This window comes from Protomyctophum bolini (genome assembly GCF_963924005.1).
Source record: "Protomyctophum bolini genome assembly, chromosome: 12".
Classification (NCBI taxonomy): domain Eukaryota; kingdom Metazoa; phylum Chordata; class Actinopteri; order Myctophiformes; family Myctophidae; genus Protomyctophum; species Protomyctophum bolini.
Genome location: NC_137873.1, coordinates 17,492,066 through 17,519,908, shown reverse-complemented (window position 1 = coordinate 17,519,908; position 27,843 = coordinate 17,492,066). Strand labels below are relative to the sequence as shown.

At 41.6% G+C, this 27,843-nt stretch overlaps 2 protein-coding genes across 2 annotated transcripts in view; both read right to left on the bottom strand.

The window, feature by feature from the left end:
• Window positions 1-101: 101 nt before the first annotated feature.
• LOC308326116 (uncharacterized protein) lies at window positions 102-6,902 on the bottom strand (the record flags this gene model as incomplete). Its single annotated transcript, XM_080778923.1, has 2 exons — window positions 5,100-6,902; window positions 102-1,811 (listed from the first exon to the last, which is right to left on the bottom strand). The coding sequence occupies exons 1-2, from the start codon at window positions 6,858-6,860 to the stop codon at window positions 102-104; spliced, it is 3,471 nt and encodes a 1,156-aa protein (XP_080635049.1). The 5' UTR covers window positions 6,861-6,902.
• Window positions 6,903-15,620: 8,718 nt separating this feature from the next.
• pex5lb (peroxisomal biogenesis factor 5-like b) overlaps window positions 15,621-27,843 on the bottom strand; it is a gene marked incomplete at its 3' end in the record, with an annotated part of 65,147 nt that continues 52,924 nt past the window's right edge. The window contains exons 8-14 of the mRNA XM_080778821.1: window positions 26,937-27,056; window positions 23,307-23,450; window positions 22,957-23,027; window positions 20,686-20,917; window positions 19,540-19,698; window positions 17,980-18,137; window positions 15,621-15,819 (exon numbers count right to left, since the gene is read on the bottom strand). Of these exons, the coding sequence (XP_080634947.1) occupies window positions 15,621-15,819; window positions 17,980-18,137; window positions 19,540-19,698; window positions 20,686-20,917; window positions 22,957-23,027; window positions 23,307-23,450; window positions 26,937-27,056 (1,083 nt within the window). The remainder of the gene's footprint in view (window positions 15,820-17,979; window positions 18,138-19,539; window positions 19,699-20,685; window positions 20,918-22,956; window positions 23,028-23,306; window positions 23,451-26,936; window positions 27,057-27,843) is intronic.

The following is a 27,843-nucleotide window of genomic DNA, read 5'->3' as shown; positions in this document are numbered from 1 at the left end:
CAACAAAACAAACTTTTTTTTTGAAGGCTCAATAATGTTGACCTTGAAAGACAAACAAAATAGTGGAGTCATCATGAGAGACAAACACAAGTCTGATTTATCTACTTGAGGTCACACAACTCAGCAGTTTCTCCATCAGAAAGCCAGAATCCAGCATAGAGGGGCTGGGTGAATGTGGTCTGGACTCTGTGGAGGAGAGTCATGGTGTCAGAGAAGTACTGTACACTGTAGAAGGACAGAATACCTGCACTGTGATCCAGGTACACTCCTACTCTGGAGGACACACCACCTGGGATATGAGTACTAATGCCTTTGTGTCTGAAGACATAATATCCATTACAACACTGTAAAGACCAAGATTTATCATTCAGTCCAAATCCACATTCCTTGTGGGTCCCTGTCCTGCTAATATCTTTATATGAGACCGCATGATAAACACTGTTTCCACGGCACTCTACCTCCCAGTAATGTTGTGCAGTCAGACCCTCCCTACTCAGAACCTGCCACCACACAGTGAATCTCTCTGGGTGATGAGGATATGACTGTTGTTTGTTCGTCACTGTTACCTTTCTGTTCCTTTTTGACAGGGACAGGGATTTTTCTGCTGTGTTTGGATCCAGTGTGAGTGGACATGAACATTGTAAGAACTCAGCTCTGGTCTTGGGTTCTGGTGTTGTTGACAGTAAATCATCCACTCTATTCACTGTCTCTGATATGTTTGTCCCATCCTCTTTAAGAATGTCCTCTAATTTGTCCCTCATTTTTGACACAGCCACATTCACATCATCGAAGTACCTCAGAGGATGGACATTGCTGCTGACAGGGTGTTTAGATTCACTGATCTTTGCCAGGGAGGTGTAACTGTGTAGAAAATGCATGTCATCCTCTGTGTTTGAGATCTGCTTCAGCTCGGCATGTCTCCTCTTAAGCTGATTAACATCCTGCTCCAGAATCTTCCTCAGTTCATTAGCACAGCTCACTGTACGTTTCTGCTGGTCTCTGATCTGCTCCCTCACCTCAGACCGCGTTCTCTCAAAGGAGGAGATGAGCTTAGTAAAGATGGTGTCACTGTTATCCACTGCTCTATCAGCAGAGTGATTGATGGACCTCACCTCCTGGTAAAGCACCTTCACGTCATTCTCCCTCTCCTGGATTCTCTGCTGGATGTTCTGTTGACTCGTATCAAGCTCTTTCTGTCTCTCAGTTCTTTCTGTTGCAGCTGAGATCGTATCGTGACCTTTGTGTTCTTCCATAAAGCACAGATAACAGATACACTGCTGGTCAGTACGGCAAAAAACCTTCTTCACCTCGTTGTGACGAGAGCAGATGTTCTCCTGAAGCTTGCTGGAGGCTTTGACCAACTTGTGTTTCTTAAAGGCAGTAGACTGATAGTGAGGCTGGAGGTGAGTGTCACAGTAAGAGACCAGACACTGAAGACAAGTCTTTACAGCTTTCAGTTTTCTCCCAGTGCAGACATCACAGGCCACATCTCCAGGTCCAACATAGCAGTGATCAGGAGGAACAGCTTGTAGTCTTGTCGTCTTCAGGCTCTCCACCACCTCAGCCAACATGGTGTTTTTCTTCAGGACAGGCCTCGGGTTGAAAGTCTCTCTGCACTGTGGACAGCTCCATCTCCCTCTTTGATCATCCTGATTCCAGTATCCCTCGATGCACCTACTGCAGTAGCTGTGTCCACAGGGGACACTCACTGGACCCTTCAGTAGATCCAGACAGATAGAACAGCAGAATTGCTCCTGGTCCAGTTGAACTCCTTGCTGTGCCATTTTAAAAGCAGACTTACTTTGGTTACGCTACCTCAGATCACATGACATGGGAGGTTCTTCCTGGTTGTGTGGGTGTGAATTATAGGAAGAGTGTGTTTAACACCCTGTACATAACAAAGCTGATGTTGTGTTCAAACTGGCCGTTGACCATGACCTTGTGATTTGTTACGGAGTTCCGCCGCGGTCTCACCCACGCAGTGGAGTCTCCCCCACAATGCGCTTTGTCTTGTAGAGGTTGTTGCATCTATAGTTCTCTGTGTTGGTATGAAACACTGTTGAAATATGAGTCTGTAGTTTGCCTCTTCTGCTGAAATTATCAAATAAACTCTGATGAACATTTAAAGACAATTCAATTCTCTATTCATCTCTTTCTTTGTCTCTGCCTCCTCGCCCCTCCCTCAACACAAGTGAATACAGTATACAGTATGGTACGTTTCAATGTGTCATTTCAACCATGACAGTTACAGCAGTGGTGGAAAGATTACTCACATGTTTTACTTAAGTTAAAGTATCAATACTGCAATGTAGAAATACTCTATTAGTTAAAGTTAAGTTAAAGTTTGGAATAAAAAATATACTTGAGTAAAATTACAAAAGTATTGCTGTCAAAGTATACTTAAAGTGCCAAAAGTAGAAAGTACTCATTATGCAGAATGTCCCATTTCACAAGCTTTCAAAATGTATCAATAATCTTGAAAATAGCTACAAGCTCATAACGCATCATATCACAATGAATTGTGAGCTTGTAGATCAGCTATTTTGAAATGTATATAGGGCTGAAGTGATTTATTTATGTTTTGTATAATTATCCAAATCTACAAAGTAACTAGTAGGAACTAAAGTTTTCAAATGCTTGTAGTGGAGTAAAAGTACAATATTTGTCTCTGAGATGTAGTGAAGTATAGAAGTAAAAGTACTGAAAATTGGAAATATGCCTCAACAATGCAAAATTGTACTACAGTTGAGTTAATATAGGCTGTAGGCTAGATAGTTCACAATACTGAGCGCCAGATATATTTTCCCAGTATATTCCTGTTTTTACTATCTTAGATTATCAACCATCCACAAATCACATCTTCAATTCTGTCAGGACACGATTGGGAAAACAGAATACATTTTAATAGCATAATATGCCGTATTTAAAAGTAATTTAATTGCAATGTTCTGCACTGCGTGTTGTGAGCTTGTAAAAGCTTGTAAACTAAAAGTCTTCCCTCACCAAATACAACTCACAGAATTGACATTGAGTCAACAAATCCCACCATGTCCATATTCCATATAGATAGAAATACGGTTGTGGAATTTAATACACAAACCAATACCAGACTGTACAAACAGTGCCCCTCTAAGAAGCCATTATTGAGCTCATTTTATTCTGTAGGTAGCTTTCAATATAAGCAGTATAACCTACTGTATATTTTAGTTCATACTGTACCTTTCCACAAATACAAGAGACCCAGGGAGTAGACCCCCTTAGAGATCAGAAAAGTACAATCGGACCTTAAAACTAATGTTTGTGTATTATTGCCACTAGGTGGCAATTAAAGTCAGTGTTGTGTCAACTCAGCAGAGTACATTAACTTGATTAAGTGCACAGGCACCAGTGCTGTGTCAACTCAGCAGAGTACATTAACTTCATTAAGTGCACAGGCACCAGTGCTGTGCCATTTTGATGCGTTAACTAGTAAACAACTATCTACAATACCAAAATACTGTACATATGATCCACATTCATTAAAAATATTAAAGCTTCCTTTTCAAAGTACATTAGCAGTGTCCCATGCAGTCCACTTTACAGTGACAACAGAAATACAGTATACGTAAGACAGCAGGTTAAAGTACAGTCATAATAATAATAAGTAGTTTCAATGTTTCTGTGTCTGAAAATATATAACCTCCTGTCCAACACTGTAAACACCAAGATATCGTCCAAATCTACTCTATACTTTCCCTGTCCTGCTGATATCTTTATTCTATAAACACTGGTTCCACTCCACTCTACCTCCGACTGCTCAGAGTGATTATTGTGTGTTCTATTTAGACAGAGACAGGTGTGTGATTATTTGGCAATGCAAGAACTCAGCTCTGGTCTTAATTGGGTTCTGGTGGTGTTGACAAAAAACAAGATCACACTCTATTCACCGTCTGGTTTAATTTACTTAGAAGTCACAAGGTTCTTCCTGGTTGTGTGTGTGTGGATAGAAGTAAATAAAAGTAAAAATAAAATATGAAACAATGAGATATAAAGACATATAGCTATAACTCTGTTGAATCAGAAGGATTTTGTCCAAATACACATATGAACTTAAATGATCGACACATTTTGAATCCCACTTTCTCTTCTTTATTTTACAGGTCTATTTTACATGAGTGCCCCAGTCCACTTTACAGTGACAGCTGTAAAGATAGTAAGACAGAAGGTTCAGGTAATGTCATAAAATAATAATATAAACACACTATATACACTACACAAACATGATACATCAGATACATCTGTTTATTTTACTGTATTATTTATAAGTATAAGTATAAGTGTGTTCTTAAATTGAGAAACTGATACAACAGGAACATCTGGTAGGGCTGGGAACAAACATGCCAAGCTGTTTGTTGTTGACCGTGTGCGTGCGTGTGTGCATGCGTGTGTTCATTCAGATATAAGGTGAGGCTTGGGAGTTGCACAAATGTTTTGCCACAATCAAATTATTGTTCACAGACACCAAAAGGGCCATAGGCCCCGAGGATAGTACAATAACATCAGATAAAGTGTATTGTAACTTAGGCTCTTCTCCAAAATGCAATATGAAATTCAATGTTTCACACTCAGGAACAAAAGGCTAATCTCTCATTTTAATTATTATATAGAATTTTACACTACAGTCACTTGACACAATAAAGAACACAAGACCGCAGGTTAAAGTACAGCCCTAAAAGAATAATAATAAAACACACAAACATTTATTTATTCAACTAGTATTTATTATGTTGGTCACTATTTATAATTACATTGAATTTAATTCCAACATGATTGTGAATTAATTTGCAATTTTTAATCACAAACTAATCAACAACATAATGTTATATCCAAGTGTGCAGGCTCTAACCTCCTTCCATATTGCTCTATTGGCCCAGCACCCACTGTCTATGTGCGTGTGAATAGGTATGCTCTAATATGGAATATCGCACAAAACAATTACACAGGAACATGGTATGAAAAAGCCCAAACATTCCTCCATGAGATCATAGGCCTATTTTATGAATGCATATTTTCTATGTACAAAATAAACATGATTTGCGAGACAAACAAAGTCAGATCTACTCGAGGTTACACAACTCTGCAGTGCTTTCAGCAGCAGTCCAAAGTCCAGCATAGAGCTCGTAACTACCCCAGCATGGGGTGTTGACTGTGGCCATGAGAGTCATGGTGCCAGTGACGCTGTAGAAGGAAAGAGTACCTGCACTGTCGTCTAGATACACTCCTACCCTGGAGGACACATGACATAAGCCGTCCTGTACTACTTCACCGTTATATCTTAATTCAAAACGTCCTGCCTGACACTGTAAAGAAAACGATTCATCATTCATTCCAAATCCACTTTCATTATAGGTCCCTGTTCTGTCGAAATCATCATGTGTGACTGCTATACCAATCTTGTTTCCACTCCACTTTACCTCCCAGTAACAGCGTCCACGCCGTCCAGTCAAATGCTCTATACTACGGACCTGATGGCAGTCAGTGAATCTCTTTGGGCGTTGTCTGTTCATCCTTGTTACTTTTCTGTTACCTTTAGTTAGAGACAGGAGTTCATGTGCTGTGTTTGGATCCAGTGTGATTGGACATGAATATTGTAAAAACTCAGCTCTGGTCCTGGGTTCTGATTCTGGTTCTGGTTCTGGTTCTGGTTCTGATTCTGATTCTGATTCAGGTTCTGGTTCTGGTTCTGATTCTGGTTCTGGTTCTGATTCTGGTTTGGATGGTGTTGTCAGTAAAACATCCACTGTATTCACTGTCTCTGAGATGTGTGTCCCTTTCTCTTTAAGAATGTCCTCTAGTTTATCCCTCATCTTTGACACAGACACAGTCACATCTTCAAAGTGGCAGACACTGCTGCTGACTGGGTGTGTAGATTCACTGATCTTTGAGAGGGAGGTGTAACTGTTTAGGAAATGGATGGGATCCTCTGTGTGAGAGATCTGCTCCAGCTCAGCATGTCTCCTCCTCAGTTCAGTGACCTCCTGCTCCACAACATTCCTCTGTTCTTCAACACGAATCACTTCATGTTTCTGCTGGTCTCTGATCTGCTCCCTCACCTCAGATCGTTTTCTTTCAATGGAAGAGATGAGCTCAGTAAAGATGGTGTCACTGTCCTCCACTGCTCTATCAGAGCAGTGATTGATGGACTCCACTTGTTGGTGAAGCACCTTCACGTCTTTCTCTCTCTCCTGGATTCTCTGCTGGATGTTCTGCTGACTCGTATCAAGCTCTTTCTGTCTCTTTGTCCTTTCTGCTGCAGCTGAAATCGTATCGTGACCTTTGTGTTCTTCCATACAGCACAGATAACAGATGCACTGCTGATCAGTACGGCAAAAAACCTTCTTCACCTCGTCGTGAAGAGAGCAAGTGTTCTCTTGAAGCTTGCTGGAGGCTGTGACCAGCTTGTGTTTCTTGAAGGCAGGCAATTGATAGTGAGGTTGGAGGTGAGTGTCACAGTAAGAGACCAGACACTGAAGACAAGTCTTGACAGCTTTCACTTTTCTCCCAGTGCAGAAATCACAGGCCACATCTCCAGGTCCAGCATAGCCGAGATCAGGAGGAACAGCTTGGAGTCCTGTCTTCTTCAGTAAATCCATCATGTCAGCCAACATGTTGTTTTTCTTCAGAACAGGTCTTGGGTTAAAGGTTTCTCTGCACTGTGGACAGCTGTAGAGTCCCTTCTGGTCATCCTGATCCCAGAAGCCTTTAATACAGCCCATACAGTAGCTGTGTCCACAGGGAACACTCACTGGATCCTTCAGTAGATCCAGACAGATAGAACAGCAGAACTGTTCCTGGTCCAGTTGAACTCCTTGCTGTGCCATTTTACAAGTGAATCAAGTGAGTAGTGACTATCTATCTGACAGACTGAGAAACAGACTGAATGCACACAAACACACCTCCCATCTGTGATTTCTGAGTAAATGAAACTGTTGGTTTCCTTTAGTAGTTTCATTTACTCAGAAATCACATGACATGATTGTGTGTGTGTGTGTGTGTGTGTGTGTGTGTGTGTGTGTGTGTGTGTGTGTGTGTGTGTGTGTGTGTGTGTGTGTGTGTGTGTGTGTGTGTGTGTGTGTGTGTGTGTGTGTGTGTGTGTGTGTGTGTGTGTGTGTGTGTGTGTGAGAGACTGTGTGTGTGTGTGTGTGTGTGTTGTATTTTTTTGTTATCTTTATTTACCCAGGGAAGTAGCTGAGCACAGCTCATTTTCAGCAACGCCCTGCACATAGAAACACGTGTGTGTGTGTGTGTGTGTGTGTGTGTGTGTGTGTGTGTGTGTGTGTGTGTGTGTGTCTAATCTCTCTTTTTAATTATTATACAGTCAGGTCTCAAAGTCCACTTGACACTGGAATCAATAAAGTACATAAGACAAAAGGTACAGCCATAAAATACTAATAAAACACACATTTATTTAACTAGCGAAATAATTTGGAATATTCACATACTTTTTGTCAATATCATTGAATAATATTTCACATGGAATATCAAACCCACAAAACAATTACACAAGAACATGATATTATGATGCCCAATACTGCATGGATGTGCAAAATAGCAAAACAGATTATTAACAAATTATACAATATATTTTATATAGACAAAATAAATGATTTGAGAGGCAGACAAAGACAGATTTACTTGAGGTCACACAACTCAACAGTGCTTTCAACAGCAGTCCAAAATCCAGCATAGAGGGGCTGCAGAGAATGGGCACGGGTTGATGAACCTGCAGATGCGAGTCATCATGGTGTCAGAGATGCTGTAGATTCTAGACATCTTTGATGCATCTCTGATACCACAGTACACTGTGATCCAGGAATACACTATACTCTGGAGGACACATCAGGCACACATCAGGCACTGTGGATTTAAATACATCTATACCATTAAATCTTAAGTTATAACCTAACCTCCTGCCTGAGGCTGACACTGTAAAGACATAGATTTACCATTCATTCCAAATCCACCTTCCTTATGGTCCCTGTTCTGCTGATATCTTTACGTGCGACTGCTATATCAACCTTGTTTCCAATCCACTCTATACCCCCCAGTAACAGTGTCCAGTCAGAACATCTATTCTACTCACAACCTGATAGCAGTCAGTGAATCTCTGAGCGTTGTTTGTTCATCCTTGTTACTGTTTTGTTACCTTTATACAGAGACAGGCATTCATGTTCTGTGTTTGGATCCAGTGTGATTGGACATGAATATTTTAAGAACTCAGCTCTGGTACAATATTGTACAATTGTGTTGACAGTAAAACATTCAATGTATTCACTGTCTCTGAGACTTGTGTCCCTTTCTCTTTAAGAATGTCTAGTCTGTCCCTCATCTTTGACACAGACACAGTCACATCTTCAAAGTGACGGACATTGCTGCTGATTGAATGTGCAGATTCACTGATCTTTGAGAGGGAGGTGTAACTGTTTAGGAAATGGATGGGATCCTCTGTGTGAGAGATCTTCTCCAGCTCAGCATGTCTCCTCCTCAGTTAAGTAACCTCCTGCTCCACACACTTCCTCTGTTCTTCAACAAGACTCACTTCATGTTTCTGCTGTTAGTTTGTCTTCAGTCCTGAGTAAGTTATATTTTGTTATCCTAGTTTGTCCTATGTTTAGTCTTCATTAAGTAACCTTTAGCATTTATTCTTCTTTATTTTAGTAGTCAGCTCCTGAGCTATTTCTTGTACTTTTGTATTTCCCTATACTGTATGTTAAACCCTATCCCGTATGTTTGGTAGTTTGGTAGTAGTAGGCCTACATCAGATTCCTGAATACATTAGAATAGAATAGAGGCAGATGAACAGGGAGGGAGAAAACCCTGAATGATTCAAGGCCCAGAGCTGGACTGGAACTATTATGATACCAGGATAAATCCACATACAATTACCCACTTTTTTCTCTCTTTGCCCAAAATGTTGGTTATTTTTGAGTGGTGCAACCACTCCAAGGAACAGCAATGTCCGTGTTCACCTATGTGTCCGCCTATGTGACGTTAATGAGCACCAGTATGACTATTAGTACCAGTAGGGGCGCTGTTGTGCCAGAAACAGAGAGATAGTGCTGTACTGTTGCCTGCTAATGACTAATGAGAGAGATTTTGCAACCCTTTTCCTTTCACCCAGTATAAATTATTATCTAATAATCCTGGGCGCTACACTGTCTTTGCCAACCTGTGGGGGCAGCGGACTGACCTCATGTTTCCTTCTATGCATGAGGAGTCCAATTAATGCTGCTTCTTTTCACCTGACACGGGGGAATTTCCACGCGTGGAAGGAACACGTTATTCCGACCAGTAACTTTTCGTTTGGCCAGGGGAAGGCAGTTCAGATACCAGGATTACTGCATGTTTTTTGTGAGGGTACCTACCCTAGGGGACACGGGAGAACATGCAAACTCCACACAGAAAGGCCCTTTCGCCAACCCCACCTCGGGTACAGTATGGGCACTGATGATGACGCTTTACAAGCAACACCATTCACAATATGCGGAGGGATGTGTCTGCAATAAGATATTTGAAATTAAAAAAACAAAAGATCCAACACAAACAACACACATCACAAGTGCCTTTTTTAAATCAATTATTTTAATTGCTAAAATATCATTTTAATGTTTCGGCCTACATTTTAAACAGCGAGTCTCATTCCTTACATAAATAAAGTTGATCTGTACATCGTGGTGCATAAATGTTCCAGATGGTGCTCAGTCTGCTCACTGCAGTATGTTTACATGCACAACATACGGACAGTACAGGAAGATGAATTCAGGCTATAGTGCTATAGCTATAGAGTAGTAGGTTAATTAATGGTCCAATACATTGATTCATGATTGATCGATTCATGATTGAATGCCTATGTTATTGTAATATTCTGGATATTGTCAAATCCAGTAAGTTATTGTAATTCACATATTGTCTTGTCCTCCATATTGATGTTCTATCCTAGTGTCAGTGGTACAGGATGTAATTTAATTATATTCATACACCAGACAGATACCGCTGCCCTGCAAGCCAAACAACAGCAAATACCTGAGAAGGGGAAGATATCTGGAGAACAGGGATTTAGTTCTCTGGCTACTATATGATATAATAATGCATGTTACAGTACAGTGTGTGTAATTAGTTTTGTCATTATGGGGACTACACTTCCCTACCACGCCACAGAGCAGAAACTACCTGAGAGAAGTGTAATTCAAAGTGTGTCCTCCTTGAAGATGTTGTTGGTACAGAAGTAGATGCTAGACAGAACAGTATATCATTTATTTACTTTTATGGATGTAACTTTGCTCACATGGCCTGTGGACTTTAAAACACACAAAGTGGTCCCTGCTCTTTGCCTTCTGATGGCAGAACACGACCATGTATGTTCCTTATGAGTAACGGTTACATGTTTAACATGGTGAAATGTATAGTTATGAATATGATAGGGGATTTCATGACATACTACTATCAGTGTACTACCAATGTAATCTTGGATACATCTGTTATAACAATGATATGAACATTTTACACTATTTGTCTTTAGAAGCTGTATGAAAAGAACATAGAATGAAAGCCATTAGAAACATGAGTCATGACTCATGACATAGTGATATACATGCTGAGAAATGGTTAAAAGAAACAACAAAAACTCAAAGTTACAATATTCAGTTAAATGTTAGGGATAACATTAACAACAAAGGAAGATTGTGGGTCCTGAACTGGTAGTATAATACCCATAATGCATTGCACGAACAGCCAGAGCCAAGCGCTGCCAACCTAAGTTAATGTTTCTGTTTTAGGCATTACATTAGAGATGGTTACAGTAAGTTTAGTTATACACTTAAGAATTGATGCATTTCGACATTAGATTACATTACACACATGGTTACGTTTATGTATAAGGTTAAAATTGGTCAAGTTTAGGCATTGTGTTAGAGATGGTTACGTTTAGCTTCAAGGTGTTTAAGCATTAGGTTACAGAGAGTTAAGCTTAGGTATAAAGTTAAAAATAGCTCCTCTTGGGACCAGTGAGTCCTGTGGAGGTTGTAGCGGTCAGCCAAGAGCACCATGAGGACTCCCCTCCCTGTAGGACTGAATTATGAAGGACCTCCATCACCCCAGCACTGGAGTGTCTGTCCGCTGCGGTCAGGTCAAAGCATACACTGTCCGCTGCGGTCAGGTCAAAGCATACACTGCAACAAAGACAATTGAGAGACTCCGAAATTAAGGGTTTTCTTTTTCCTTCTCAAACTATCAGAGCTCTGAACAAGGACTCGCTGTCTTTAACCTGTAATTACCAGCTCGCCAACAGATCACTTTGTTTTGGACGTTATCCTGTACAAATCTCTTTGCCCAAATTATACATATCAGAATTGTTACCACATAACTTTGTGCACTATGTATATACTTTGGTCATCCGGCTGCATGAATGTGCATTCTGTATATCTTTGGTATTAAGTATATTAATCTATTTATATGTATATTTTCTTCAACATAGATAGATCCATCCTACCTCAGTAAAGGAACTATGTTTATCCAGGGTAACTGGACTAAGCTCAAGAACTTGTTTACAGCCAGGCCCTGCTCATAGAACATTTCATGGTAGGGGTTCAATGCCTTGTCCAAGGGCACTTCAGCGGTGGTAATTTTAACGTGCCGGTCCGGGGATACGAACTAGCGACCTTCCAATATCAAGACCGCTCCGCAAACCGTTCGGCCACCGCTGCCCCCAGTAACCCAGGGAAGGTGCAATAACTGCAATTGCAAATTCTAAATGATATGCTAGTCTACGGTTATCATGTATCATGTATCATGTATCATGACTTTTTCAATTTACCTTCTATTATACTAACTGTAAATATGTTGGACAATATTAGTACAGTCTTGCAGAGTCTGCCACATGAACATTTCACTGCAAATTCTTAACAAATTAATTAGGCATTAGGTTACACATGGTTAAGTTTACAGTATAGGTATAGCTTGATGTGGTTATGGTCAGGTTAAGAAGCTGGGAGGGTGGCTATAGCCAGTGGAATTACACAAACTCCCAGATTCAAGCTTGTAGAAAATTGGTACCTTGCTTCCAGTCCAGGAGCCACAACCATAAAGGAAACTCTTCAGTAATACCACATGTGCATTAACATCTTCCAGAGAATAAAAAGTCTGCATTCAACATGTATTTTATCCCTTTCAATTAGCTACATGGGAGTCAACAGCATCATTTTCAGAATGACTGAATAATTAATATAACAAATAATGAATAAGAAATAAAAACAAGTTTAGTGCAGTAAAGGAAATACATTTCTTGGCTAGTAAATGTCAGTCCTCATTAACATGATGAGAATACATGGATGGGTTCCAATGAGAGTTCGCATGGAGGTGCTAACCTGATAGCACCGTCATGCTGCCCCTCATTACACCTAAGTTACACTTGCTACTAATATTCTTCATAATATGAACATAACCGATGATATTTAATGACCATAAACCTTTAAGGCCAGATAAGGTACACAGTCAGATAAAGTGCATTGCAAGGATCTTTAAACCCTACCATCGTATAATACATTTTGTTATCATGTAGCTACTGAGACAAAACGTTTGTTTTAAAATAATGTATAAATTAAATGATAGAGATGAATATTTGAAGTTGAGCTACATTACTATTAATATAATATTATGAATGTCACATAAAAAAATGATATGATCCAAATTCATGGAAATAAATCGATTGGGAGTCTGTGCTATAGGCTAATACAGCATCACGGTGACCTAATAGGAGATTATTGAGCACATTGGTTCTTAAACGTTGTGCTAAGAGTCACATAGGCTACTATACACAGGATTCTAAGATTAGAACATTATAGCAGACAAAATAATGCAAAGAATGACTTCAGGTGATGAGGTCTTCCCCAAAATACATATCCCCCATATGAACAACGACAGTACCAGGGTTCAGGGTTTGATTTTGCTCCCTCTGGTTGTACAGTTTTATGGCCAGTGGGGATATGATTTATTCCTGCCTCAGGGTAGACTTAAATACTGTACATGCATTTCTGTTTGGGAAATGATGTTTGATATTTAAATGTTCATAATATCTTATTCTTAACCATTCATTACAAATCTAACAAAAATGGCATTGTGTTGTGTTGTATACTGTATTGCATATGTTGTTTTGTGTTGTAATGTTGCATTGCATTGTGTTGCATTGCAATGTGTTGTGAGGGTGTATAGTGTTCTGTTGCATTGCATAGTTTTGTGTTGCTTTGCATTGTGTAGTGTATTGCGTTGCATTACGTAGTTTTGTGTTGCGTTGTATTGTTGGGTTGTGTTGCACTGTGTAGTTTATTGCATTGCATTGTGTAGTTTTAACTTTTGTGTGGTTGTGTTGTGTTGCATTGTGTAGTGTCATTGCACCATGTCATTTTGTGTTGTGTTGTCTTGCATTGTGTAGTTCTGTGTTGTGTTGCATTGTGTAGTTTTGTGTTGCATTGTGTAGTTCTGTGTTGTGTTGCATTGTGTAGTTTTGTGTTGCATTGTGTAGTTCTGTGTTGTGTTGCATTGTGTAGTGTTTTTGAAGTGCAGCAGGGTGCATAATGGCTACAGGAGAACAGATGAGATCACATTGGTTGTTGGATAATAGATTACTTTCATAACAGAGAGTTGGAAGGAATGTCTAGTACACTATCACGCGTACATTTCGGTATAAGGGCCTCCTATTTTAGAGCCGAATAAAAGTCTGTTCGGCGCTGTAGAGCCTACAATGTGACGTCATTTGAGGTTCGGGGGGGGGGGGGCGAGTACCGTCCTAAAGTCATCTCTTCTGACGAGCCGAAATCATTTCGGCACTACAGCGCCGAAACAGCGGTAAAATAGGAGTATGAATCGGCCCTAAGACAGCTCCTTGGGTCATTTCTAATTGAGTGATTAATTGCATGTGACTAAGTCAATTATTCATTCAATTAGGGTCCTTCTGTTTGACTGGAGGGACAAGCATCTCTCTCTCTCTCTCTCTCTCTCTCTCTCTCTCTCACACACACACACACACACACACACACACACACACGCTTGTGAACCTGTCTGCACGTGTGTGCACATACACAGGCATTGAAGTGTGTATGATTAATGATATGAACTAATCAAACTGATCATGTTAAGCTGCGCTTATAGCGAAAAGCAATGTGTCACTGCTTCCTGGTGTAAACTGAACAAAAGCAGATGACTTTACACAAGGAAAGAATCAAACTAACATTGGTTGTATAACGCTGACACCTGCAGGACAGATGTGGAAAAACAAAGATCACGACCCCCAATAGGCTACCTGTAAACCCACAGAGGAACCGCTGACTCATATACCTGCTTTTATCACGTGATGGAAGAGAGTCATTCTCTCCCCCCCCCCCCTCTCTCCACCCCTCTCCCCATATCTCTCTCTCTCTCTCTCTCTCTCTCTGGGTTGTGCTTCTGCAGGTAGCTAATGAGCCACTTGCCACTTGGTGCAGTTCCCTCCATGTAAACAGGAACAAAAGAAGAGAGCTACTGTTTTTTTTCGTCCCCTCAGCTTGTTTACATGTACAGTACTGTACATGTTTATTGTTAACCCAATTAACGTCGATCCCCTGTTTTGGGCACAATTTTTTCAAATATTGAAAATGAGTCATGATCTACAAATTGTGACAAATGTATGCATTGTGAGCCTTTAGATCTGCTATATTTCTGCTGTTTTGGCATATAACACAGTATTATGGCTTAGGTGGTAAATGGGTGTCATATGTTTAGCATTTACTGTCAGTAGTGTGTGAATGGTTTGAAATGGGATATGTTGCATGGTGCATCTGTGAATAAAGTGGTTTTGTTACACTTGTTAAATGTTCAATTGGGCAATTAAAAAAACAAATGCTACATCAATTTGCGATAGTTATTTTCCACACATTTATGTTGTGTAGGCGATCAGTGCCGGTAACCAGTGTATAAGATATGTATATCTGAATAATTGTAACTGTATGAAAATGTAAATGAAATAATTCATCCATTCATTGTTTGTTCAATAAAAGCATTCATAATTCCTTATTAACTATTTGATAAGAGCTATTGTTGGTTAAAGGGTTCCATAGTCACTCCAACACAGTTCATCTTCTAGAAGGCATCCCATAATATGTCTCTGTTGACAACATTTCCGCCAAGCAGCACATCAGGCTTAACTAAACTGGCAACTGTTTAAAACCAGCCTGGCAACACATTCTTTCATCACCTGTCTTTGTTGTTTTGATCATTTGTTCATTCCACGCGTGTCCTCGATGGAAAAAAAAAAAAAAAAAAAGCCAACTAGGCCTTTCGCATCATCGTTCAATTCTTTCTGCAAGATCTTCCACATTATTTCAGCCAACGATATCCCAAAAAAAAACCATCCCGTGTTCGTCATATCTCCCACCGAAACCATATAACCGCTTTCCATCACTGGTTTCATTGTTTTTGTGAAAACAACCAAAGAAAGAAACCTTTCCCATGAACAAACAAACTCCCAGCTTGGCAAATGGCAACCTCTCCAAACCTGCCACCCTTGTCCTTCCTCCAGTGCCGGTGCCACCGTACCGCCAGGCTGGGGTCACTCACACGTCGTCCAGGTGGAAGGCTCTCATCAGCAGGTCCAGGTCTCCGACCGTGGCGGCCTGGAAGAGCTCGGGCTGGTCCATCATAGAGATGGCGATGCGCAGCGCGGCCCAGATGTTCACCGAGATGTCGTGCTGGTTGTCCAGCTGGTTGTGCTTCTGCTGCTTTAAGGCCGTCAGGAAGTTACTGGCGGCTTCCCTGTATGTAGCACAAGGGTTCCCCCCACACACGTTTCAGTGCTGCGATCGACCTCCAAAATAATCACATTTGAACCCAGCCAGTTTGACGCCACGCATAAATATTGTGAAAATAGCCAAACTACAAGCTACACCTTGCACTGCGAGGCGTTGTGAGGTTGTAGATCGGCTATTTTCACAATGTTTGCCTCTTCTTTATGGAATAATTACCAGGTATTTGACAATTTGGCCAATGTGGTATTACTGTAGAAAGGTCTTGTAATTGTCACTTTAGAAATGTGCAGGTACCCTGTCGACTACTCGACTTATACTGTATGTTGGTTTGTTTACTTTGTTTGAGTGAGAAAACAATGTTGCAGATTAAGCTAATCATCTAGGGACCTCCCAGTTTGGGAACCACTGCTGCAGCAGATAGACAGAGATGTTATCATATATTATTATGTTAGGAAGTTACTGGCTGCTTCCCCATGGCAGACATAGAGATATATGTTAGGGAGTTAGTTGCTGGCTGCTTCCCCATGGCAGACATAGAGATATATGTTAGGGAGTTAGTTGCTGGCTGCTTCCCCATGGCAGACATAGAGATATATGTTAGGGAGTTAGTTGCTGGCTGCTTCCCCATGGCAGACATAGAGATATATGTTAGGGAGTTAGTTGCTGGCTGCTTCCCCATGGCAGACATAGAGATATATGTTAGGGAGTTAGTTGCTGGCTGCTTCCCCATGGCAGACATAGAGATATATGTTAGGGAGTTAGTTGCTGGCTGCTTCCCTGTAAAAGAAAATTCAAAATTTCAAAAAACATGGGTTATAGCCCATCGTTTTTTGAATTTTTGAAAAAAATGTTATCCTCATTTTTCATCATTTTTGAACATGGGCTATAGCCCCTACCGTACGGCATACTATAGCACGCCGTTTTTCATCATTTTTGAGGATTTGAAGAAAATTCAAAATTTCAAAAAACATGGGTTATAGCCCATCGTTTTTTGAATTTTTGAAAAAAATGTTATCCTCATTTTTCATTTTTGAACATGGGCTATAGCTCCTACCGTACGGCATACTATAGCACGCCGTTTTTCATCATTTTTGAGGATTTGAAGAAAATTCAAAATTTCAAAAAACATGGGTTATAGCCCATCGTTTTTTGAATTTTTGAAAAAAATATTATCCTCATTTTTCATCATTTTTGAACATGGGCTATAGCCCCTACCGTACGGCATACTATAGCACGCCGTTTTTCATCATTTTTGAGGATTTGAAGAAAATTCAAAATTTCAAAAAACATGGGTTATAGCCCATCGTTTTTTGAATTTTTGAAAAAAATGTTATCCTCATTTTTCATTTTTGAACATGGGCTATAGCTCCTACCGTACGGCATACTATAGCACGCCGTTTTTCATCATTTTTGAGGATTTGAAGAAATTTCAAAATTTCAAAAAACATGGGTTATAGCCCATCGTTTTTTGAATTTTTGAAAAAAATGTTATCCTAATTTTTCATCATTTTTGAACATGGGCTATAGCCCTTACCGTACGGCATACTATAGCACGCCGTTTTTCATCATTTTTGAGGATTTGAAGAAAATTCAAAATTTCAAAAAACATGGGTTATAGCCCATCGTTTTTTGAAGTTTTGAAAAAAATGTTATCCTCATTTTTCATCATTTTTGAACATGGGCTATAGCCCCTACCGTACGGCATACTATAGTATATTATATACTATTATTATAGTATAATATATTCGAGTTCTTCTAGGTCGAAGGGTTTGGTTTGAGGGTTGGCTGATTGTGGTTGGTCCGATACCACTGTGCGATGGTATTCTCCTGTGGGTCGGCGGCGGTGTTGGTTACGACTGTTGGCCACCAGTTGTGATGCAACAGAGTTCGCTGTGACCGTTGTGAATTATGGGTGGCTCCCAGAGGTCCTTGATCCCCATGGGGTCCAACAGTGGTCATTGAAGCGTGCACACACACAAATGCACATTATGCACCTGTCTGGACCTACCTGTGTGCTCCCAGGTTGATGCAGCTCCCCAGGTTGTGTCTGACTGGACCTACCTGTGTGCCCCCAGGTTGATGCAGCTCCCCAGGTTGAGTCTGTCTGGACCTACCTGTGTGCTCCCAGGTTGATGCAGCTCCCCAGGTTGAGTCTGTCTGGACCTACCTGTGTGCTCCCAGGTTGATGCAGCTGATACCCAGGTTGTATCTGGACCTGATGAAGCCCGGCTGCAGCTCCAGAGCTCTGGTGTAGGCCTCCACGGCCTCCTGACTGCGGTCGCCGTTGGCCAGCGTGGCTCCCAGGCGGTTCCACAGCAGGTAGTCCTGCAGGCGACACAAATCATACTGAGAAGGAAATCACATAATACGATAATAAATACTGGCATAATGGTAGGTTTGAGATGGGCCTGCAACTATCGATTATTTTGTTATTTTTCGATTAATCGTACAATCAAGAAGAGGGTATTTCAAATATAGTGGAAATAGCCAATCTACAAGCTCACAACCACCACTCTTTCTGAATGTTTCAGACATTTTGTTTTTAACATTTTGTGTATAATTAGACATGCCAAAATGGATGAAATCCATGTTATTTTATAAAATGATTGATTATTGATATTTATTTCATAATCGACTAAATCAATTACTTTAATTAACTGTTGCATCCCTAGTTTTAAAGTTCCCATCCAATCCATGTTTTGGATTGGTTAGGTTGTTGGGTCTACTACTGCAGCAAGCAGTCCTGGACACTACAGGATATACAGTATATAAGACAGAATGGTGAATGTCAGATTCAAGACGGACGCACTGGCTCCTAGTTTCCAAATGCTCCCGCCAACATGTCTGTATATATACTGTATTTGAAGTGTCAATTACCGTCGGAGGACGTGACACATGTTGGAGAAATACCCCCCTCCCCCGGCCAATGCTGGCTGTATAGGGATATTTCCAACTAGCCTTTCAAAGTTGTGCATCTCAAGATTTGAGATTGTGGTGTTTGGAGATTGTTGCCAAAAAGTTGAAGCCAGATTTGTTCATTTTAAAAAAAAGAAGGAAAAAAAAACATACTGTACTTATGTGAAATAGTTTGTAAATGGTTTGGTCATATTGTGTTTGACTGGTTTAAACGCGTAACCCGCATTTTAATCAACCCCCCTTCACTGCCGAGATTGTTGTATTACCTTTAGAGCATACGCTGAATTATTTGGCCTTTTAATCCGTGAAAATCCAGCGAAAAAAGCTTCCTCGGTTTGTTATTATCCGATCGTACCATCCACCATCTTGGTGCACCCGGAAGACGCACACAAGACCCGTCTCCATGAGGCGTTGTACACCCCATTAATTTGCATTGGCCTCAATTTCCCAGAAGCCCTAGCAGCCCACAGCATGTGACGATTTCCGGTTTCGTCATCAAAACGAAACCATCTAGTCTCTATCTCCGCGGCGAAGACAGAGTTTCTTTTTATTTATTACAATACGGTGGATTAAACACATAAAACAAAAGGCGGTTATGTCGTATATAGCAACGACAGTAACCTGGAGTAAACCATTCCCGGCAGTAAAACTGTTTTAAATTGACTGAACAAAAGAAGAACAAAAAATTCAAACATTTTCAATTACCGGTACATAATTGCTGCGTTCGGTCTCAAATGTTCTGTAGATGTGTTATACAGTAGCCTCTTTTAACATTTGTGTGTGTGTGTGTGTGTGTGTGTGTGTGTGTTACCTGTGGTCTGATGGACAGCGCTGCAGTGAAAGCATCGACAGCCTTGTCCCACTCTGAGCTCAGGTTGAACAGGACCCCCAGGCCTGTCTGGAGGTCAGGGTCCACACCGTCATGGTTTAACAGGGCTGCTTCCTGAAACAGATTCCTCACCTCCAACAGCTGAGAACTGGAGACGCACGCGCACACACACACACACACACACACACACACACACACACACACACACACACACACACACAGTGACACACTTTGACACACGCTCTAAAGTAATTAATTCAGTCTGCCTGTCAGCAAGTTTAAGTAAGTTAACTGCTTAAAACTTTCATTTAAGTATGGAGACTCTACAAGCGGTAGAGCCTGACCCTGGGAGATACCACACTAAACGGATCATTGCTCACGCGCCCGTGTGTGTGCGTGCGTGTGTGTGTGTGTGTGTGTGTGTGTGTGTGTGCCCCCCCCCCCCCCCGACAGTGTGTGTGTGTGCCCCCCCCCCCCCCCGACAGTAGGTGTGTGATATCTTTTCTGGATTTTAACAGCAACATCAATCACAACGGTCCATCCACTGTCCACAGGCTGTTGAGAGCCACCATGTCATGTAGTGTGGCAGTGTCTTTACGTAGATTAACTTCTTGCTGTTGCTATATGAAAGTATCTTAAACTTTCACAGAATAAATAAAAACTAAGCTACGATGACTAGAACTGAGACTAACTATATTGACAATTTTGTCAACAGATAAAAAGTAGAGTAAAATGTTAGGAGGGACTAGTGGACATGGACAAGAGATCCAGTTTATGTTCGGTTGCGCTCGGTTACGCCCTCTAAAATAGTCGATCTACAAGCTCACAACGCGGCACGCTGAGATGTGTTGTCACTGTCAGCTTGTAGATCAGCAACCAAGTGTAATAATGGGTCATCAGCCATTACGACCCCATCAAGGCCTGCCAAAATACATTCTTGTCGACTAAAACGAAAACATTTCAGATGATTAAAATACGACCAAAACTAAAAAAAAAAATCATTCAAAAGATGACTATGACTAAATTGAATCCGAACTACCTGTGCAGCGTTTGGGGGTTGGTGGTGGTGGTGGTAGTAGGGGGGGTGGGCGTGCGGATTGGGGCCGGCGTATGGGCGAGAGGAGGCGTCATGCAGCGCGTGGGCGTCAGGACGGGGGTGGAGGGGCCCGGCCTGCGTGGCGTGGCGGGGGACGAGCCCTGCAGCGGGCTGCAGCTGTCCAGCAGCAGGTGCTTGTAGCGAGCGTTGTGGCTGATCCAGCGGTGCAGCGCCTCGCAGGCCTCCTGCTCCATGCCGCCGTTGGTGAAGCTCACCGCCAGCGCCATGAGCGCCCCCAGGTTGTTGGGGTGGAGCTCCAGACACCTGCCACGGGAGGAGAGAAACGTTAGTCTTTTATTGATAGATTACAGGAGTAGACTGACAGGAATTGGGGGGAGAGAGAGAGAGAGAGAGAGAGAGAAGGGGAGTGACCATAGAGTTAGGCTATAAGCTAGAGAGCGGACATTTCATTGGAAGTTGCGAAGTGGCGTTTGAAGGACCGGGAAGAACACTCTATACTTCCACATTTTTTTAATTTGGACACCAACATTTGGTGATCAAAATGCGGAAGTGCTAACGGGCACTCGGAGTTAAACCCCAGCTGCGCAGGGTTTACTCGTACTACGAAAACCGCCCACCTGCAGTTGTTCCAGCTTTGGCCAGTAGAGTTTTGCGGCTTCAACGCTGGCCAGCCACTCTGGGGGCTTGGGAGTATCACGCAGTGGAGATTGTCGGGATCGGGAGTCGAACCCGCGACACACTGCCAGGTTAGGAGCCCGGACCGCTATACCCTATTTACCCGGGCCAAAGTCTTTTAAAACTGCCTTAATTGCCTTGCCTTACAGTGGTTTTCAAACTTTTGCATGTCAAGGACCACCCACAATCAACATGTATTTGGATGTGGACTCCCCCCCCCCCCCCATCTCAAAATATTTTGTGCTAGGGACCCCCAGAAGTGACGATTTTTGTTTAAAAAATATATATTCAAAATGTACCAAAATGTTTGATTTGAATGATTTACAAAAAAACAAGCCCACAGCTCAGAGCTTGTATATCTGCTATTTTTGAATAACCATTTAAAACACTTCAAAATCTGATTAAAGTGGTTACATGCTATATTAATCCATGCTGGGGCTCCCCAGACCCCACATTTGAGAACCACTGGTTTAATTATATTACACATTTAACCACATCAACTACTGTGGGGCGAACAACGAGACGTGAGCTTGTACGTACATCTGCTACTTTCCCAAAAGACATTTAGTGTTGAGCAGAAAATGGGAGAAGGCGTAGTTCACGTAGAGCCCTGGGGAACTCCTGTCTTTAAGTGGATAATAATTGATGCTGTCCTCCAGAATGACAGCCAATCACTTTCTAGTTCACTAAACTAAAACCAATCAAATCCTCTCTGACTGATGAGCACCAGCTTAGACTGCTCTCACTACTCAGTCTGGATAATGACAATGGGTTCACCTCATTTCGCATTAACATTTTAGAAGTGTAGTTAACAGTAACCTAGAACTTGGGCGATGCCTGCTTCGAGTGCGTGCCCTTCCGGTTAAGCAATGGCCGTTGACCGTGTTCGAGTATTTAGTCCTGACACAACATTCCGCTGCATTAGAGCCAGGCCGGGACTCGTCAAAATGTCCAAGAAGCGTACTACGTACTACGTACTGCAAATGTCTATCTAACGTCCTGTAAGTAGTCTTATAAATAAAACTACCGGTAGTGTTGACTAATCATGACAAGCCGTTTGAAGCGCTAGTCTAACCTAGTAAACAATAATTTTACCAAGCAACACCTCCAGGTGCTCCTCTGAGAACTATATAGCCTCAAAAAGGTATCTGCACCCCTGACTATCTGCACCCCTGACTATGACATTACAGTATATGGATGAACCACCACATATGGGCATAAAAGGGACACGACAGACAGATAGGCCTACAGAGATTTGTGGATTTATAGTTAGTTATTATTTGTGGACAACCCCTGATTCGCTATGGACTTCCCACTGTCTTGGCCCGGCTCCAATACATACACACGCCAAGTTTACCTTGAAGTCGATCTGCCAGACAGTTCTCAAGATATCCGGGGAACACACAGACGCACACACAGATTCTGCCCATATACCAATAGAGGAGTGTACCTTACATTTCCAAAGCAAACATTTGATTTAGATGTATTATGTAACTTTAAGGGTTTAAGAGACTTAAGGGTCTCATTGCAGATGGCCCGGGACATGCAGTCATTTCAAGGCTGACAATACAGTTTACGATTATACAAACACATTATCATTTTGGGTCAAAAATGTCAAGGTAACAATCCTGCTGAAATTCAAAACTCGAGTCCGGTCTCGGTCTTACCTCTGTAGCGATACGATGGCACCCTGTTCATTCTCATTCTCCGCTTGTGTCATGCCCAGCACCTGCCACGCCTACCACACAATACAAGGAAATACAAGATAAACACTTTTATTGTAGTATAAGCCTAGTAGTAGTAGTAACTTAAGTAGCATTCCTAGTACTAGCAGCTTTACTAGTTTTTAGTGTTGATTTAACCCCCAAAAAAGAAAGAAAATAAGTTTTCACCTCAAATGACATGCCCATAATAGGATTCATTATCAATCTACTATTTTATTATTATTTATTTTATAGTTGGATAGTATTTATTTTATTTTTTAGTTGGATAGTATAGTAGTAGTATTAGTGTTGACCTCAGAGTCGTGTGGGTCTTGTAGGATGGCAGCCTCCAGAAGGAGGACAGCTGTGTTGAGGTCTCCGTGCTTGGCTCTCTCCTGGCCCTCAGAGAAGGCGTTGGGCCAGTCTCTGTACGGGTTGTTGCTGTGGAAGTAGTAGCCCTGGAACCAAAGAGCAAAATAACAACCGTTTACACAAACAACAACAACAACAACCGTCCCTTGTTCAGCTTCACTTTGCTCTCCAACAGATCTATAGAAGTCAACATGGGCCTACATCCTCCACACCAACTAGAACCTATGGCAGAATCCTGTTTCTGGACTTTTTAACGCCATCGTCCCGGACTTGCTCCAGAAAAAGCTCACCCAGATTGCTTACCATGAAGGTGGACAACTGATTTCAGGTAGCATCCGGGGCGCATACGTACAAACAGTCCCATACATGCGTGGCTGGTTTAGACTCACCCGTGACTAGATTTCCTGTTTTGCACACCATTATAATGTTCTTATTTTGATCATTAGATCTAATTACCCAGCGTAATGCAACCAACCTCATAAAGAAGAGAGATACAAAATAAAAATTAGATTCAGGTGGATTGGAGAGTGTAATGTTTGCAGGAAGTTTATCTGTGACGGACTCATCACACGTCCAAGGTTAACCTGCCTTCTGCCCAAATGCATGCGGGGATACTGTATGCTCTGGTGCCCTGCATCCCCACATGGGACTAAGGTGGACACAGAAAAGTAATGAATGAATGAGTGATAATAATGGCTGCCTTTCTGTGGGGTGCTGGAGGACAAATAACTTACTCAGTAATCACTCACTTTATTCCATGATGAGTGTGTGTGTGTGTGTGTGTGTGTGTGTGTGTGTGTGTGTGTGTGTGTGTGTGTGTTGGTTTTGTGTATCTTATTTTGTATTATGGTCCCTAGTGTTTCCTGTCTGGCTAGTTACTGTTCCCTACCTTATCTCACCTACCTTGTGATGTGTCAGTGTTTTCACCTGTGTCCTCTTAGTTCTGTTTGATTGTATTTTGAGTTCACCTGTGTCTTGTTAGTCTTTGTCTATTTATATACCCCAGTTTGTTCAGTTCTTTGTCAGATCGTCATTTAATGTCAGCGTGTATACGTTGTCCTTATTTTGCCTGCCCCATTTTATGGGAAGTTTAAGTCATAGTTTAATTATTAAACATCCTGAACTGTGAATCCTGCCTTTTGGTCGTACTGCTTTTGGGTCCTCTGAACGCACCCTGACAAGAAATTGTACTCTCTGTCAAATGAACACTGAGGATTTTACAGCATAAATTGGGGTCCCAGAAATAAAAGCATCATATCAAAATGTAGGTTCTGTGGCCTAATTCATATCAAACTGGGGGCCCTTGAGATTAAAAAGAGGTTGAGAATCATTGCTAAAAAAAAGCATTATTCAGCTATATGTAAAAATACATTATACTGTATCATATCCAGGTGGCTGGCCTTAATTGTTAAGATTAATGCGGTGGTTATGTGATGCGCCGCAGTATCTCCCAGCTCCATTTGTCAGTGTGTGTCTGTGGGGTGGGGGGTGTGGCGCTATGCTGAGGACCGTTGACAGAGGCCATATGTTCAATCCACTGCCTCAAGGACATGCAGGCCCTAAACCACAGAGGTTACACTAGACACATTGAAACACTGGCACAGTGTGGGGGACAAATGCAAGAGATGACACTGAACCAGTGGTGGAAAAGTTACTCGCATGTTTTACTTCAGTAAAAGTATCAATGCTGCAATGTAGAAATACTCTGTTACAACTAAGTAAAAGTCCATAATGCAAAATGTGCTTGAGTAAAAGTACAAAAGTAGTCACCATGCTCTTGTACAAATACTTTTAATTGGTTGAATATTCATAAAAGCTCACATAAACCGCTTTTCAACCCCGGAGTCCCTACTGTGGTTATGTCGGAAATGTCTAATTCTCTTAAAAAGTTTTTTTCCCAAACTGTTTAAAACGGTTTCTCCTGTGGATCTGATATTTTTTACACTTCGGTGCACAACTCATACATAGTTTGAAACGCAGAGGAAGGCCAACGTGCCAAACCGCGTCCGTTTCTCTAGACAGAAGGCTGCTGCCGCCGTTCATGCATACCTTTAATTAATTGGTTGAAAGTGCCACACAATTTTGCTTAAATGTGAATCTCGATTTTCACGATTCTCATTTCCATGGAAATATTTATTGCCTATAGTCTGTAGTTGCTGAGCATTTCTACATTCAAAATGTGGCTTCAAACAGACAACTCAAATTCACCTAGAAAGAAAGAAAGAAAGTGTGGATATGTCGTATACAACTCATACAACAAAGGGGCAGTAATTTATAGAAAAATAAAAACATGAAATACAGTACAGAGATGCAAGACTTCTGCTAACCCATCTATAATATTCTATTCTATTGTCCCTACTGATATAAAACACACTAAATCTCAGTTGGCTGACAGAGGTGCATTTCACAGTTATGAGAAATATCTTTTCCATTGCGCCCCAACATTCCCCAGCACACGTGTAGCACTGCAGTCAGAGAGGCGGTTGGGATGGGATGGTGGGCAGTTTATAGCCCCTTTTAGAATAATTTAATCTGGATTAAATTACGCCTCTTTTGCCTCCAGAGACCGACAGACAACCAGCCTATAGATCGCACAGATGTCAACAACCGCCATGTAGACAGTTTGAACGGATGAACAAAGTATTGTTGGAGCTTGTGTGATGAGTGTGTATTGTCTTATGTTACGCAATATGGGAACCCATCGACAAAAAAAAGGAAAAACAGCACCCTCTGCTGTTTGTTTCTTTTGAATTTGCCTCTGGGGGCAGGCTTCAATAGAATGTTAACACGTTGGCTCGTTTGGCCCGCCCTCAGCCCACCAATTCCTGTGGTGCGCCTGTGTTTTCATTCCCACTATCAACAATGTATGTACACATTCTGAATGGCCTTGCTGACAGATTCGGTAGCGCAGCTCAGAATCTGTTCTTGAGAGATTATTTTCATTCATTTTTAATTAAAATAAATAAATGTCAAAATAAATGGCCCAAAATATTGTCTATAGGCCTATACATACATTCATGAATCCACTTGCTGACCGGCTGTCGGTATATTGAGCATTTTTATAATAGAGGTTTCTTGTGACTCTAACATTAACATCCTATGTAAGGCAAAAACGTTCCTTATGCTTTAAGTAGCATGTGACATGTCCATTCCAAGCATTAGTTCCACAAAAAACACTTATTGGGCTAAAAACAGCCATAGCCATTGGGTGTTAATGGTAGGGTCACAACACCCCTATAAAAGTGGATTCATGAATATATATAGACAATATTTTGGGCCAATAAAAAAAGACTATATACCAAATTTCCCACCCCACTATGTACAGGCATAATTTATTGAACCAGAGATGCCCCTGTAAATGTGGCAGTGACATTAACGTATGTGACGCAGTATATTAGTACATCTATGGTAATATCAACTCTGTTCTGCCTTTGCAGTCGCATAAATAACTCCTACTGGTGTGTGTGTGTGTGTGTGTGTGTGTGTGTGTGTGTGTGTGTGTGTGTGTGTGTGTGTGTGTGTGCGTGCGTGTGTGCGTGCGTGCGGCGCAGCATGCAGTGAGTCAGCCTCACCTTGTCGTTGGGGGACACAGCAGGAGGCAGAGCCGCGTCGTTCTCTGACTCCTCCAACCAGTTCCTCCTGGCAAGCTCCTCCCACTCCGCCTGCATCTTGTCCCAGAATACCGTGTCGGACTGAAGAAGAAGAAGAAGAAGAAGAAGAAGATATTAAAGTCTTATTTATTAAAACGTATTTATTAAAACTCCCATGTACCTCCACATTGTGATAAATAATCACACCCGTGTGAACTGAGTGTTGCAACTCCGTGTGGGGGTCCCCGGTGGGTCCCCGGAACTTCCAGACCCATAGGAACGTGCCCAGGTTGCCAGCCTGGTTCCGGCGAGCCACCCCGCGTCCAAAATGGTCGAGAAATGATAGAGACACTGACACTTCTGCCGATATAGCGTCTCTGCCTTAGGTTGTGAGGCTTTTCTCTTCGCAGATGAGTAAGGCTGGGGCCAAGGCTATACATTGATATGTGTGTGTGTGTGTGTGTGTGTGTGTGTGTGTGTGTGTGTGTGTGTGTGTGTGTGTGTGTGTGTGTGTTAGGCTGTGCAACAGTCACACTTGGTGGTGAAAGCCAACCAACCAAATCGACCCAGCCAGCCAACCAGCCAGTGACCCACGAACACGCAATGAAGTGGTTGCACCACTCAAAAACACATTTAAATTGTTCAACTGTCATATACTGTAGTTTAGTAGCATATGTATAAGCTTTTTTTATTTTTTTTAATAGTCAAAGTTTAAAATATGGTCAAAAATGGTACAAATGATTGTGATGAATATATTAATATACCGGTATCTTGTAACAGTCTGTTACAAGAGGCTAGCACACTGACCAAAAAGATGTTGATGCTCTTCAGGATTCAACAACAGTGACACGGTGAGAAAGAAAAAGTCCTCCGGCCATCCATCAGCACT